A 13,763-nucleotide genomic window follows, 5' to 3' on the forward strand; every position below is an offset into this window, starting at 1 on the left:
TCCTCCGATTGCGGAGCTTCGTAATAACTTGCTCTTGCTGTACTCCGGTTTCATCTTACTCTTTCGCGTGGATTTTCACGTTCGGTTCGTCTTCCGTCTCAGGGTTTCGGGACACGCGAAATCGCCACGGGCTAAATCCGATTCTTCGACCGCGAGCCGGAAGAGGCTTGAAACTTTAAACGGGAAACGGGCAGGAAAGAAAAGGGGTGAACAACGGAGTCGGGAACGAAGGAAGAACTAATTGCACTTTTGACTAGTCCGTGAACCGCGGCCGGAAACCCGCCATTAAATATTGCCGTGAACGGAATATTTCATTAAGTGAGCCCGGATCGCGAAAGTTGCCCTCGCACCTGCGGTTAAACCGAGGCGTTATTCGCTTCTCGAGGGTGCTTCGCGCGGGATTGCTCTCGATATCCCCGCCATTACCCACGATATCCATCGATCAACGGGAATTCGAGAGGAGCCACGGATTCCCTACAACTTCGACGAGTTTTCAATCCCATAGATTTACGAGGAAATACCATCTCGAATGTAAATTGCCGTCATAACCGATACAGTCGTGATGCATACGTAATTGCTCCGCGAACCCATTTTAAACCAATATGCAAACGAGAACATTTCCTACCCAACAACAACCATCTAAACCTTTCTTCTTTGCACTAATAACAACACAAACTTCAAACTCAGATCTGATCAACATTTTCATACAATTTGATCAAATTGACAGACATTTCTGTCACTAAAAGACACCTGGTATGCAGATTATCCGCTTAAGTCCTTAATATCCTTGTATTAAGGATAATTTATCAGATGAGGATTGAGAATTTGGAATCTTTCGTGGATGTCTGAGGCAACGGTTCGTGAACAGCGTGGGCAAGCAGCATGCGTAAATACACACAAGCCGTTGGTTAATTATACAATCACAGAGGCTGTTGAATTAGCCGACAAAGAGAAGATGGGAGACGGACGGCGTTATTCGACGAGACAGAGAGAGACAGTGATCATTTACGAGGGGTGGTACAGAGGTTTAGGAAGCGGAGCAACTGCGAAGGGGTTGCGGTGGCCACCGTGCGGACTAATTGCCGATGGATTAAGGGCTTATCGAATCGGTCCGCCTGCCAGAGACAGGATTGCTTTGGACACATTATGTCCCAACCTCTGGAGTAACAGTCCTCCCTATTCACCGTTGTTTTCGTACACAACACAATCTGCTGTCGTTGATTTGCGCGTTCGGTCAGTCACTTTGGAGTTGATGCAAGATTGAGTTAGCACAGAGATTCTCAACCTCTTTAATAGTGGAATCGTCTTTACATTACGGTATTAACTATTAGACACATGTGTGTATAATAGCGAAGTTGTAATTAAAGAACAGTGCCAGCAATTTATATTAGACGTATCACATATGTGAGTAATATTGAGGACGTAATTAAAGCATTATAGTAACAGCAATTTATGTTAGACGTATCGCACATGTGCATAATAGCGAACTCTTGATTAAAGAATCACAGTATCAGTAATTTATATTGGACAGATTATACATGTTCATAGTACCGAAGTCTTGATTAAAGAATTACAGTATCAGTAATTTATATTGGATATATCACACATGTGCATAATATCAAAGTCTTGATTGAAAAATTACAGTATCAGTAATTTATTATGGACAGATTATACATGTGCATAGTACCGAAGTCTTGATTAAAGAATTACAGTACCAGCAATTTATATAAGACGCATCACACATGTGCACAACATCAAAGACGTAATTAAAGAATTACAGTATCAGTAATTTATATTGGACATATCACACATGTGCATAATATCAAAGTCTTAATTGAAAAATTACAGTATCAGTAATTTATTATGGACAGATTATACATGTGCATAGTACCGAAGTCTTGATTAAAGAATTACAGTACCAGCAATTTATATAAGACGCATCACACATGTGCATAACATCAAAGACGTGATTAAAGAATTGCAGTAACAGCAATTTATATTAGAGACATAATATATATGCACATCATTAAAGTCATAATTAAAGACCTCCGATATTAGACATAGAATATACGTGCATATTACCAAAGTCGTAATTAAAGAATTCCAGCGCCAACAATTTATATTGGACATGTACATATGTACATCGTTAAAGTAATTGAAGAATTCCGGTACCAGTAATTTATATTAGACAATACGTGTGCACATCATGAAAGTAATTAAAGAACCTCTACAATTCATTAGACGTGTAATGTACATATATGCTATAACATATATGCACTAAAATCATTTAACGATCCCTTAACAATTTGAAAGTAACATACAATTTTTAAATCAAAGATATTCAAAATAATATTTTAAGTACAATTTGAATAATTTCTCCAATCTGAATCAGAAATCCAATCCAATCTGAAACCTTCTCAACCTCGGAATAATTTATTTTGAATTCACAAAACTTCGAAAGAGAGCGTGAAATAATGCATAACAGTTGAGAACCTACGTTTGCGAGACGTCCGAAACAACGTCGAGATTTCGATCCGAGACAGTAGATTTCCGTACTAAATGCTTCACAGAGTTTGTGTACGCTGTGGTACGTTATTTTAACGTAGTTTGCCGTACCATTAACCTTTGCAACTCGTACAATCGATCGTCCCGTGAGCTTTGTATTTTAGAACGATATTGACGCAGGTTCTCGGCATCCAACGAGGAGCTTAAAAGAAACTGTCAGAGGAGAGTGAAATTATTTATCGAAAAATTTCGTTTGCTGAATTATTTATTTAAGATTTAGTATCGACGAGGTCATTAGCGACCTGATATTTATAGCTTTGTGTTTTCTTTAATACTTGTTCCATTGGTGAAACGAGGTCGGTGTAAGAATATTTAAATTATTGTTTCTTTTAACCTTATTTTGGTTAAATAATCGCTGATTATTTTTCAGTACATCGTTTAATAAGAAATTATACAGAATTCTAATACCTAATCTCTTGAGATGAATTTTTTACACGTGGGCCAAACAGGTGACGTCAAAGCTTATCGCTGTGCGTCACGTTCTCTCCAGATCTCAATAGCTCGTGATTTAGAAATTGTCTCCTCCGACCAGTAAAAAATAAGACAAGAGATCTCGAACGATTTCTCCACCGAAAGAAGCGTACGTGACGCTTATTTTTCGAAGCGAATTTTTCCACGTGGCAAAAGAGACACAAGGCCGAAACGGCGAAAAGAAAGAGTAAGGATACTTTGCACTTAGAAAATAACACACGGAGAAAAAGACACAAAAAAACGGACTTCAAACGAGCACAAGAGAGTGGCGGTACTTGGTGCTTTCGTCGTAAAAGTAAAGAAAAGCATGCTTCGAAAGAACTCACCGTGATACGTCCTCCTGAGAAACAGCTCGTGGCGTGGCCGCACCGTGAAGAGCGAGAGAAGACGCGTGACGTGATTCTTGCGAGTAAGGCAGCGTCGAGTTGTTCTCCAACGCCGACACAGAACCATTTTGTTTCCCTGTTTACCAAACAAACAACGGCTAATTTACAAGTTTCCTTTGATGCTTAACTTTCGGGGCGTGATTTCGCGCTGATAATACCGGGAAACTGGGACGATTTATATTTTATTAAAAGATAAAGGATGTACAATTTACTTGTGGCTGTGTATATGTGTATGTAATCATGGGCAGGTTAAGAGTTCATCAAAAGACTCATACGAACATGATCGTTGTGTGAAGTGCATGACATGTATGAAACCGAAAATGATTTATTAAGATGTAATTAAAAAAGGGTGATGGTTAATACAAAATTGATATAAACTATAAAAATCAATGAAAATGGATAACAATTTATGAAATTGATGTTATTGATAAAACATTGTGAGAATCAACAAGAACTTATGAAGTTTGATAAAAATTGATGAAATTGATGAATTGAACAATTTTCAAACCCAAAAATTTGCAAGCAATACAATTTCATAAATACAATTTAAAAAAGAAGATTTAAAAAATTTGCACAATTGTAATTCCAAAACACTCAAACTTAGAAATTGGCAAGTATCCAAATCTTAGTATCAAAGCTTTCGAAACGTGCAAACACAGTTTCCAAATTATCAAGATTAAGTATCAGTCCCGAAATATAAAACAGCGTTTGAAATTTTGATCAGGAAATTAAAGTTCGGTTTCTTTTACGATCCACGTGTACGGCTGCTCGTTAAAGAGTCTTTATACTTAAACGCACGCGTATTTGTCGACGAAATTAGACCCGCCAGTAAAATTAAAACTGTTTAAAATCTAATTTGGATGCGGGTAAATATAAATCTACCCCGGTACCCAGAATTTTCGAGCTAAACGAGCAACATCAGGTTGCGCACGCGAAACCAGTCGTTGCAGTGTTTTCCGCCAAACAGAGAGTTTTACGAGGCCGCCTTTACGAGCGCGATGAATAAGTTACGTACGGCGTGATCGCGAGACGGACGGGATACCATGAGAATCGGGGAAAAAGGAGGTGGATCAAAAATTTATTTTGGTGCCTCGTAGAAAAACGGAGAGTTTCGTTCTTAAATTTCGCGCCTGACCCTTGAGAATTGGAAGAATTACGAAACGTTTAAGTCTTCAGAAATTGGCTTCAGAAATTGTCCGCCATTTTGGTGAAGGAAGGTTTTGAAATATTTAATGTCTACCTTTGAAGAATTACTTATAGGTGGATACTTAATGAAATTATTCAATAATTTGTTACTTTCACTGAATAGAATATTTACCCTTTATGTACCAAATAATTGTACTTATTTATACTTTAGTTAAATGTATGAAAGTAATTCAATTTTAGTAAAAATGTTGCATTGAGAAAAATTATGAACAATTTTTAAACCGACCTTGTGATAAATGAAGGAGTGTAAAAAATTGTGTAATGTAATAATGTAAAACATAATATAATATAATAACGTGAAATGAAGGGGCGTAGAAAATTATACAATGTAATAATGTAAAATATAGTATAATATAATAATATGAAATGAAGGAGTATAAAGAATTATGCAATGTAACAATGCAAAACATAATATAATATAATAATGTGAAATGAAGGGGTGTAAAAAATTGTGTAATGGAATAATGTGAAACATAATATAATATAATAATGTGAAATGAAGGGGTGTAAAAAATTGTGTAATGGAATAATGTGAAACATAATATAATATAATAATGTGAAATGAAGGGGTATAAAAAATTATGCAATGGAATAATGTAAAACATAATATAATATAATACTGTGAAAGATAATATAAAAAGAAACTGAAATTAATTGTTTAAAATTGATTACCAAAGACAGCGATACACAAGCCACTGTTAGCCAAGGAATCACGATCTTACGCGCATGGCTGAAGAACGCAAACTGATTCCTGTTCGAGGCACGTTCAATCTTATATAGAGGTCGTGAAATATTTACAAGCAGACAATTCCCCTACCTTGAACATGATTTAATTCCGTGCTGAATCTTTCATTGTAAAACGATTTTTAACAAGTAATATTTTTTCTTTTCTATCTCTATACTACTACATTTTTTATTATATTAACAATTTTGATATCATATTATTTAAACAAAAGGAAATTATGTTATATTAATACAGTGAGTATTCCCGCTAATGGAAACTACAAATTATTATAGTAAATTTTCAGTTTAATAACAATCAAAATATTCTTCCTCCATTTTAATTATTCGACCGAAAGCAGTTATCAATAACTTCCAATTAAATTTATAATTGAAAATATCCGTCATCGACTCTCCGTTTTTCACCGACAAAAACACCCTTAAACTGCTCGTATTTCCACGTTTAAAGCGACGGGGGAAAAAGAGTTTCCTTCTGGCTGCGGACACGAACAAAAGCAACCCGAACATTTTTCTGCGGAGCGTGAAATATTTATCATTCCGGAAGGCAGCGTCGTGAAAATTCGAGAAGAAAAGATCCCGAGAATGTCCCGAAACGACGAGACACGCGACGGGGGAAGAAAGTCGTCTACGGGAAAGTGAATAATATATGTGTGAATAGAATATGGGTGCTAGCTTACGTGGTTGTGGAGAGAGCGAATTGTCCGAGGCCATCGGGGGTGGTGGCGGGGGTACAATTCCGGTTTCCGGTTTCGCCACCAGGAGGACCACACGATCCTGGGTCGCTTTTAGTGTCGCCACTGCTTCCTCGTGCGTCACATTTTCCAGGTTCTTGTCACCCTGCTGGAATCAAATCAATCCTCTTTTTTATCCTCTCTTTTGCGAATCAAACTTTAAATATGAAGTTTGACGACGTTGTTGAAATGTTCTATTTATAACATTTATGTCATACAAGAGAGGCAATGTATTGGGGTATGTTTCTGAATTTTCAGAGCTTGTCCATAGATCTTTCCACACTTTATATGTATCATACAAGGGATATGTATTGGGGTATGTTTGTGAATTTTCAGAGCTTGTCCATAGATCTTTATGTATATCAAAATTTGATACCGCATAACCAAATATCAGTAATGAATTCAATTAATAATAACTTGCGATAGCTGATCCTCCGCACGATCATTATCTTAGATTTGATAAAAACGACATTTTAATTCCCCGAGGTTTAACGCAACGTTACACCATTGTTTATCACCTTTTATTAGAAACGTCAAGATGTCGGAGATATCCGCGCGGACACGGAAGCGGCAGACCTTTAATCGTCGTTCTTCCTTCGCGTAAAATATTTCTCTTCATTCATCAACACCGTCCATTCATCTTAATTCTCGCACGCATTCCCTTTCACCATATACATTTTCCAGCGTGCGAGGTGTTAAAAAAAAAAGAGAAGAATCGAGCAGGAAAATGCAAACCGGTCTCTACCGTGGTGGCCGCGTATCGATCAAGATTTCGCGAGCCTTCGTAATTGATTTCACCCGTTCAATTACCCCTGTCAATCATCGTTCGTTTACCTCTTACGATGCACTTCGATGGATTATGAAATAAATATAGTGACAGTTTGCTCTTTGTTGTTGAACCGCATTTGACTATCCATGTGTCGCATTATTCGAATGGTTCAATAAGTGTATGTATAAAATAAAATATCTTTGTAAATCTGTAGCGATATAATTTTATGGTTATGTATCTTGGAGAAATGAAAAGTATAGAATATCTGATTTTTTAAATTTTGCGGAATATTGAAGTAGGTGATAAATACTACATTTCTCCTTCATAAATATAACGATACATGTTCAAAATAATAATATGTTACTCCACATGTGTTCATATGTTCCATATGCAAAGTTCCAACACAAATTGTGCAAAACATCAAATTCGCAAGACATAAACTACACAGCAATATATTCACATATTCCACTTTATATTTTCCAAAGTATTCATACGTTTTTCGACATACGTTCCGCAAAGTGTTTACACGTTCCGACACAAGTTTTGCAAAACATCGCATTAGACACAATAAAATAGAGGGAAGGTATACCGCGCAAGTTTATAAACAACGCGAATAAATCTGCCACAAAGTCGCGTTTCATCGTTCTTATTTTTTACTGCCGGTTGCAAATTGTTCCGGTCGGTAGGTGTTTATTCGACGGCACGAAAAGTGGGTGGTAATTATCCAACGGTGGCAGACACGCATAAAAAGCGACATCGAAAAGTTTCTGCACCATGTCATAAACAACTGACGAACTTCCTGCAACGTTCGTTGTTCCGAAGTGTATGCCGACACGCAATCATGCGGAAAGTTAAATCGACTTGCGATCCAACCTACAACGTACCTCGAAAACTTTTAAACAAATCGTTCTTTGAAACGTCGAAAGAAACTCGATCTGTTATGAATCCTATCTTTTCTTCGACAGGGGATATGTTCGAAGCGATCGATTCGCATTTACGTTGGAACTAACAAAATTAATTTCTGTGTACTGACAGCCAAGTTAATTTTGTTTAATTCACAGCTTAATTCAATGTTCACGACCAAGTTAATTTTGCAATGTTTTATAAGGTTTCATTGTTATGAGCATTCCAGTTGGGATTAATTGACTACTAAGTTCTAATGTACATATGGTATACTCCCAGATTTACAGGTCTAACATCATAAAGATACTTCTATATCTGTGGAACTGAATATCCCTATCCATGCCATCTAAATCGATGTATCCACATGTCACTATATCCTAATATCCTAAATGTCAATACTGCTATGTTCAAATAGGCTCAGGTTTGAATAACTCTACGTGTTGATACTCCCAAATATATCTACCTAGGTAAGGACACACCTAGGTAACGATATCCCTAGATCAAGATATCCTTAGACCTAGATATTCTTAGGTCCAAAAATCCTTCGACCGAAATATCCCATGATCCATACATCCCCAAACCCCAATACCCTCAGACGCCAATATCCCCAGAATATACCTAGATCCCAATATCTCTAGGCCCTAAATATCCCTGAATCCTCAAATATCCCTGGATCCCCATATCTCTAGATCCCCATATCCCTGGATCCCCATATCTCTAGATCCCCATATCCCTGGATTCCCATATACCTGGATCCCCATATCCCTAAATCCCCATATCCCTGGATCCCCATATTTCTAGATCCCCATATCCCTAGGTCCCCATATCCCTAGATCCCCATATCCCTATATTCCCCATATCCCTGGATCCCCATATCCCTAGATCCCCATATCCCTAGATCCCCATATCCCTATATTCCCCATATCTCTAGATTCCCATATCCCTGGATTCCCATATACCTGGATCCCCATATCCCTAAATCCCCATATCCCTGGATCCCCATATCCCTAAATCCCCATATCCCTGGATCCCCATATCTCTAGATCCCCATATCCCTAGGTCCTCATATCCCTAGATCCCCATATCCCTATATTCCCCATATTCCTGGATCCCCATATCCCTAGATCCCCATATCCCTAGATCCCTAGATCCCCATATCCCCAAATCCCCATATCCCTGGATCCCCATATCTCTAGATGCCCATATCCCTAGGTCCTCATATCCCTAGATCCCCATATCCCTATATTCCCCATTTCCCTGGATCCCCATATCCCTAGATCCCCATATCCCTAGATCCCCATATCCCTGGATCCCCATATCCCTTGATCCCCATATCCCTGGATCCCCATATCCCTAGATCCCCATATCCCTAGATCCCCATATCCCTAGATCCCCATATCCCTAGATTCTCATACCATACCATAATATCCATAAATCCCTAGATAACAATGTCACAACATTCCTATAAAATAGAATAAAGTAAAAAGTGAGTAATTTAAAGATTCTCATAATTGATGAAATAACAAAGCTCAAACGCGTGCTATTACACATTTTCTTAAATAACATTGTCCATATTATTCCCTCGAAGATAACGGTATCTACAAAACGTTAAAATAGCAATGGATAAAAAAAGAACGCGTAAAAAGTAATTTTCGAATAGCAGATCGCTGGAATAACCGGATGGAAAAAATCGTGACTCAACGCGGCAGCGAAGACACGTCGCGATACGCGTCCGTGGATTTTCGCACGTCCGAAATTGTAGCAGGCGCGGTTATAAATCAACGAGTCCGATGTTGGCCGCCTTTAATCGCAGCTTTTTCGGCGGCGAGGAAACGCGCGAAGAAAAGGGAACTCGACGAGGCAGAAAAATCGTGGGAAGCCGTGGAACGACAACGTGCCACGCCAATCGCAACCACGGTAACGATCCGCCACGCCGACGGAAGAGCTATCAATTTACTCGTCCTCATCAAAAACCACTCTCTGATCTATTTTTCGCGCACGCTGTCGGGTCGTTCAGGTAACTCGGATTTTTCGAAATTCGACTATCACCGACGTTATTCCACGATTTATTACGAATAAAATCGATGGCCCGCTTTCATCGCCCGATGAAATTTATTACGACCTCGTCTTATTGAAATCGTGACCGTTCAAATTAGACAAATTGAATTTTAACTTTCGACGCTTCTTGCGCGTTTTTAGAATCAGAATATATCTTCGCGTTTGCGGTTCCGACGGATGATCATTTTATACGGAAATTGGGGTAATTAGGGAAGGTCTTTTTGATGAATTATTTTCGGGCAATTTTCGTTCTTTGTGGGATTTATCAGAATTAGTGGGTTCATATATCATTAGTATGTTAGAGGTAAATTGTTTTTGATTCAATTTTTGATAAACTGTAATGAAAACCAAAGTCTTTAAATATAACACACATAGCTAATATAATAATATCAATGTTCTAATCCTCAAAAAAAAAAATCTTCAAATCCCCAAATTCCAAACTTGAGATTTTCATACTCTAAAGTTCTCAAATACCTCATCTTGAGTCTCAAAAACACCCCGAGCTAAAAAATTTCTTCATCACCAACACTTGAAGCTTCTATACTTTGCCATATTTTCGTGTCTAACTAAAATCGATTTAGAAGGTGCGAAGCATTTGGTAGTAAGGAAAGATCGTCGCGGAGAATTGAGTCGTTGAACGTCAAGATTAATGCAGTTTACATTAATTTAGCCGCGACAGTGCGATGTCAGCCGGAATAAAATCAGAGCAAAGGGGAATATAATTTTGCACGAACTCACCAGAGCGTTTCTGACGGCAACCAATTTGTCTCCAACGACAAGACGGCCATCCACTTGAGCAGCACCGCCTTCCATAATTTTCGTTACGTAGATTCCATTGTCACCGGGTATATGCTGATTGCCAATACCACCGGCGATACTGAAACCTAGGCCCTTGTTTCCCTTGATTAGCTCGATTTCGATCAGCTGTGTGTGCCTTCGTCGTCGTACATACTGAAAACCAATCGATAAATCGTTCTTGGATTATTCACGAAACTTAGTTCTTAGATTATTCAAATACAATTTATATTTAAAGATTCGGTTCAAAACTGAGAGCAAAACTTGGTGCAATTTTACTGTGGTTGATGTGTTGATTTTTTGTATCAAAATAAAAATTATTATCTGTGTGAGATACCAGATATTTCAAGACTTCGATGCGAAGGTAGCCAAATTTTTCCGCAAATCTCAAACTCTTCGACAATTCAAAAATTGAAGCTCTTTATTTACCAAAGGTTCGAAGCAGAATTTACGTTTCCACGGGGTGGTTTACTGTTCCCGAGTAAATCGGGGTGGTTTTCTTTCAGAGAGGTGCAACAATGAATCCACGTAATTAAACGCCCGTCTGATGCTCGACCCGAAGAAAATATTCCACCTTGCACCAATATTTCTTCTCCGCTGTTTACCCAACAAATTTATACCTCTAATTCATCTTCCGAGTTCCTTAGCAACTTATACTTTTTTCTTGGGTGATTGACACAAGCTCAAAAAAAGTGACCAAATACTTCAAGAATCATGTTCAGTATATTCCTGTTTATTTGATGATTTCTAATTAAATACATTCTTTGATAATTTTAAACTTGGATTTATGAAATCACGTCCGAATTTAGATTCGTTTTTCATTCTTTCTTAACGTTCATATTACGTATTTGTGTAAAAATAGCTGCTGAACAAGTCCCCACTTTCGGGCTATAATTGTTCAAACAGTCATCGAGGTTCGATGACACATAAGTATACTTTTCACACAATTTAAACGAAAAGTAGGATTCAGCCATTTCGTAAAGTACGAATCTCAAAATTTATACGTAAAGAAACATTCGAAGCTTACTTTAACTTTTTGGATATTTAATTTTCATTTTAATTCATTTAATTTTCATGTTTAAAAAGTCTCGATGACTCGAATGAATGTAAAATGCATGAGGTAGCATCGAGCAGTGAATGAGTGAAAACATGTTGACTGAAACAGTGACATTTGAAAGTTGACCATGAGATCGATTAAATAACAGCACGTAAAGAAATTAATTTCATAACTGTTCGCAAGGTACGCCGGTAAATCAGTAGTCGAAAGGATTGAAACAATGCCGGGCCGTTTCGCCAATGAACGCGTTAGCATTTGAATGGGCCGAGTTCAGGCTCGGCGAGCGTTTCCTGAAACTGGCGCTCTAAATGCGAGCAGAATAAAATTCACGAAGGCAACCGTCCGGTATTTAGCCGCGGCGGTGCTCGAAAAATATTGTCTTCCAAACGCGGCGAGATTTTTTGAATCGTGCACGGTCGCCTGGATTCGTGCCGCCGTACCTTTTTATCTTTTTCGTCCGCGTTATTAACCGTTTTCGAGTGGCCAGAAAACAGGAGCGAGGTAAGCGTAAAAGCGTTTACGACCTCGGGGATTATTATTTTGTAGCATGAAGTCAGCTTCGTTGCAATATCTTTGGAGCTTGGATCCTCGAGAGGAGAAATCGATGCCGACGAATGTGGGACATTTTTTGTGACCGGGTTTCCTGAATTTTGAGATTCGAGAATTTACAAAGCTGCGAATATTTTTTACTGAGCGCAAAATTTGGAAATTTGAACTTTTGAGAGTTTAGGGATTTAGGAATTTGAAGAATCTGAGGAACCTGGGGAATTTTTAGTTCCTAGAAAATTGAAGAATTTTGAGGAGTCCACTAAATCTGAGGAAATTTTTAGTTTTTGGAAGCTAGGGAATATTGTAAAATTTTTGGAAAACATATGGAACTTAAGAATTGCAAAAATCTGAAAAATTTAAAAGACTAGATAATTGAAAGTTTGGAAAATAAATATTTTTAAATTTGTAGAATTGAAAATCGAAAGTAGCGTGACTGTAAAAACTTGAAAATGTGAAAATTTGGAAATTAAAAAATTTGCAAATATGGAAGTACAGAAATTCGTAATAGCATAAATTATTCAGTTTATATAATGTTTCAGTTTTCGAGCAAGAAAAGTTTAATTTCGGGCAGCAAATTTTACACGATGAGATATAGAGAGAATTAAAGAAACGCGAACGACGACCATTATTTCAAGTGGAAAAGGGAGATAGAAAGCGAGGGAAGCTCAGTTTTCCGCAAGATATACAGCCGGCATTGTCGTCGCTTGCGATTATCTCGCGTCAAGCTACCGGATAATAATTGGACGTCTGAAACGGATTCTTTCCAGCAGACTCAGCTTCATTGTTCGCAAAAGATCTTTCAAATCTCGCGCCATCTATTCTCCTCTTTCCCGCCTTCTTTTTGCATCCCCTTAATCGATGTTATTATCGAACGTCGTTGCTTTTATATTTTTACAAAATCCTTCATTCAAATCGGACTTCTACCATCGAGAAAAATAAACATTTTGATTCGAAACGTCTTTCCAATTTTACATGCTGTATCAAATCTGTTACGAGTACGTCTTTTACAAGATTTCAATATTTCTTACAATATTTCAATACTTCTTACTCAGGAGACTCAAACGATAAACGAATATATGTACACTAGTAATATTTCTGGGTTTTCAACATCACAGGATGTTGGTTTAAGGATCTTCAAACTTGCAATATACATTGTCAGAATATTGTCAATATGTATTTTCAAAATATATTTTCCTTAGATATTTGTTGACAATATTGGAATATACACAATATTGTATTGACAATGTATGTTGTCCATATCGATTATCCAGTGTCCACAAATAACAGAAAAATTCAACAACGGAAGCATTACAATTTTTTTTAATTAATGTCACATTTTGATTAGTGGTGTTCACTACAGTGACTACAGTAACGAAATGAATGAATGCATTTTGACGAGTGACTACAATCACTTTTAATAACGAAATGAATGTGGCATTTCAATAACTGACTTTAATCACTTTTAGCTCGAAAACGATAATATGGTATAGTCACTTTTAATAACGAAATGAATGAATATGGCATTTCAATGA

General features: G+C 37.5%; 1 protein-coding gene across 14 annotated transcripts in view; it reads right to left on the reverse strand.

Moving 5' to 3' along the window:
- The window catches only part of dlg1 (MAGUK family member discs large 1), a 360,229-nt gene that overhangs the window by 112,707 nt on the left and 233,759 nt on the right, over positions 1-13,763 (reverse strand). For 13 of the 14 annotated variants that reach the window (XM_076534967.1, XM_076535000.1, XM_076534978.1 and 10 more), the window contains 3 exons: positions 10,569-10,781; positions 6,047-6,209; positions 3,363-3,498 (listed from right to left, as the gene is read on the reverse strand). In XM_076534967.1, coding sequence (XP_076391082.1) covers positions 3,363-3,498; positions 6,047-6,209; positions 10,569-10,781 — 512 coding nt within the window. The remainder of the gene's footprint in view (positions 1-3,362; positions 3,499-6,046; positions 6,210-10,568; positions 10,782-13,763) is intronic. The other variant, XM_076534964.1, reaches the window with a different exon arrangement.

Source organism: Megachile rotundata, chromosome 1, assembly GCF_050947335.1.
Source record: "Megachile rotundata isolate GNS110a chromosome 1, iyMegRotu1, whole genome shotgun sequence".
Lineage (NCBI taxonomy): Eukaryota > Metazoa > Arthropoda > Insecta > Hymenoptera > Megachilidae > Megachile > Megachile rotundata.